Raw genomic sequence first — 2,206 nt, forward strand, 5'->3', positions numbered from 1 at the left:
ACTTTCGCATGCACACACACACACACACACACACACCACACACACACACACACACACACCACACACACACACACACACACACACACACACAGACCCAGACCCTTCCCCAGACCCAGATCCTTCCTTAGACCCAGACCCAGATCCTTCCCCAGACCCAGACTCCTCTTTATTAACCGTCTGTGTGGTAGGGCTCGCCACTCCTCCGTCAGTCCAAGTGGTTGGGGTCGCGTCCCACGTCTGCACAAACTTACGGATCCCATCAGCCACGTTRATGATTTCTGCCCCAACCCCTGCCAGGTTCTCCTCACCTCTCTTRGGCTGTCCTCCTGCCTTGCCCAGCGGCGGAGCCTTCRTTGGGGCTTGGGTAGTAGGATCAGGGTCCTTGTTCCAGAACCAAGCATCCAGACGACCTGCGCTGAGAGCCAGGAGAAGGCCCAACCACAACGTCATCTTAGACATCCCGCTCCTTCAACCCACCGTCACCCAGAACCTCCTGGTCTGAGAGTATAGATTCCACAACAAACACTGGATCCAACAAGCACAGAGTTCTGTCTGTGTTCTTACTGTTCCTCCACCTACTAGCCGGCTAGTCAACAGCCACTCAAGCCCCCTCTGTCCATAAGGCACACTGTTAGCATGCACACACACACTGACCCTCCCTCTATCACAGCTCACTGTTTCACTCCATGCACCGGCCCACTGCAGAATCATCACACACACACACACACACACACAGGGAAATCCACATGAGGAGGCGGGGTTACTGTGCTGGAGAGGGGCTTCATTGGTAAATATGAATTTCTCCCTCACATTCTGAACCCTCCCACCTGTTGCTAGGTTGATGAGTGGGTCCCCTCAGACACACAGTCCTCAATGAAGAGAACATGCACACTGACACACACACCCAGACAGAAGACACAGCACACACACACTCCCTCCCTAGAAGGAAAATCTCTGGGTTGTTTGATAGGGAACACTAAACAGTCTCTGCTGACTGGTTGATATTCAGATGAAGCAGTTCAATCAATGTTTCCAAAATCAAATAAAAAGAGTCCACAGCTCCAAAAATAATGTTGTGATTACTCCTCATTGTCTACGGAACACTACTCCAGTCAGAAAGTGTATTACAGTTAATTAACTATCAATCAAGTTAGTGATATTGTGAGAAGAGCTCTCTTGAGGAAGGTTTGACTCATAGAACCCTAATACTCCCCCTGGGCTGAAAGGGGACTGAGAGAGAGAGAGAGAGAGCCACCACTACCATTACACATGTGAATAGGTTGGTGAACTCCATCATCTACTCACAGCTCTTGTAAAAATATATTACATAACTGGCCATACCTTTGAGGTGATTCATTATTTTACAGCTGTGTGAGTGAGTGAGTGAGTGACCGACCGACTGAGACAGAGCGAGGGATGAAGAAAACGAGGGAGAACAGCTGAGAGCGGAGAGGTTCAGGAGGAGCGTATCTGATTCAATAGATGTTTTAAGCTCTCGGCCCCCAGGGGCCAAACGGCCAGCCCATAGCCTCATCTGAGAAAAACTTCCAGTAATTGCCCCGCTCCATGGTTCCCACAGCCTGGCTCAGTCCTGGGTGCCCCTGATGCCCCCGTACCCCGTCACCCCCGTCCCTGTCCGCCTTCACTATCCAGCTGTGGCACATTCCTCCTGACACAGAYAGACCTCCCACAACCCTGCTACACCCCTACTAAACCCCTAATGCACCCCAACCACATGACTGATGGACTCCTAGAGAAGCACTGATATCTCATTCTGCTGGAAAAGTTACACACACACAAACACACACACACACTTGTCTCTCTCGTCGTTCTGCATGAGCATATGCATGTGATTACTGTAAGTTGGACTGGTTCAGTTGGACTGGTTTGAACTGGTGTGATGATAACTGTAGGTTGTTATGGTTCTGTTGGACTGGTTTGAACTGGTGTGATGATAACTGTAGGTTGTTATGGTTCAGTTGGACTGGTTTGAACTGGTGTGATGATAACTGTAGGTTGTTATGGTTCTGTTGGACTGGGTTTGAACTGGTGTGATGATTAACTGTAGGTTTTATGGTTCAGTTGGAACTGGTTTGAACTGGTGTGATGTATTACTGTAGGTTGTTATGGTTCTGTTGACTGGTGTTGAAACTGGTGTGATGATACTGTAGGTTGTTATGGTTCAGTTGGACTGGTTTGAACTGGT

At 49.2% G+C, this 2,206-nt stretch overlaps 1 protein-coding gene across 1 annotated transcript in view; it reads right to left on the reverse strand.

Moving 5' to 3' along the window:
• Positions 1-677, reverse strand: part of LOC139024559 (collagen alpha-1(XVIII) chain-like) — a 17,571-nt gene extending 16,894 nt beyond the window's left edge. Inside the window, exon 1 of the mRNA XM_070439437.1 lies at positions 309-677. Within this exon, the coding sequence (XP_070295538.1) occupies positions 309-459 (151 nt within the window). The 5' untranslated portion in view covers positions 460-677. The remainder of the gene's footprint in view (positions 1-308) is intronic.
• Between the last annotated feature and the right edge of the window lie 1,529 nt (positions 678-2,206).

The sequence above is a fragment of the Salvelinus sp. IW2-2015 genome, unplaced genomic scaffold (assembly GCF_002910315.2).
Source record: "Salvelinus sp. IW2-2015 unplaced genomic scaffold, ASM291031v2 Un_scaffold1643, whole genome shotgun sequence".
Classification (NCBI taxonomy): Eukaryota; Metazoa; Chordata; class Actinopteri; order Salmoniformes; family Salmonidae; genus Salvelinus; species Salvelinus sp. IW2-2015.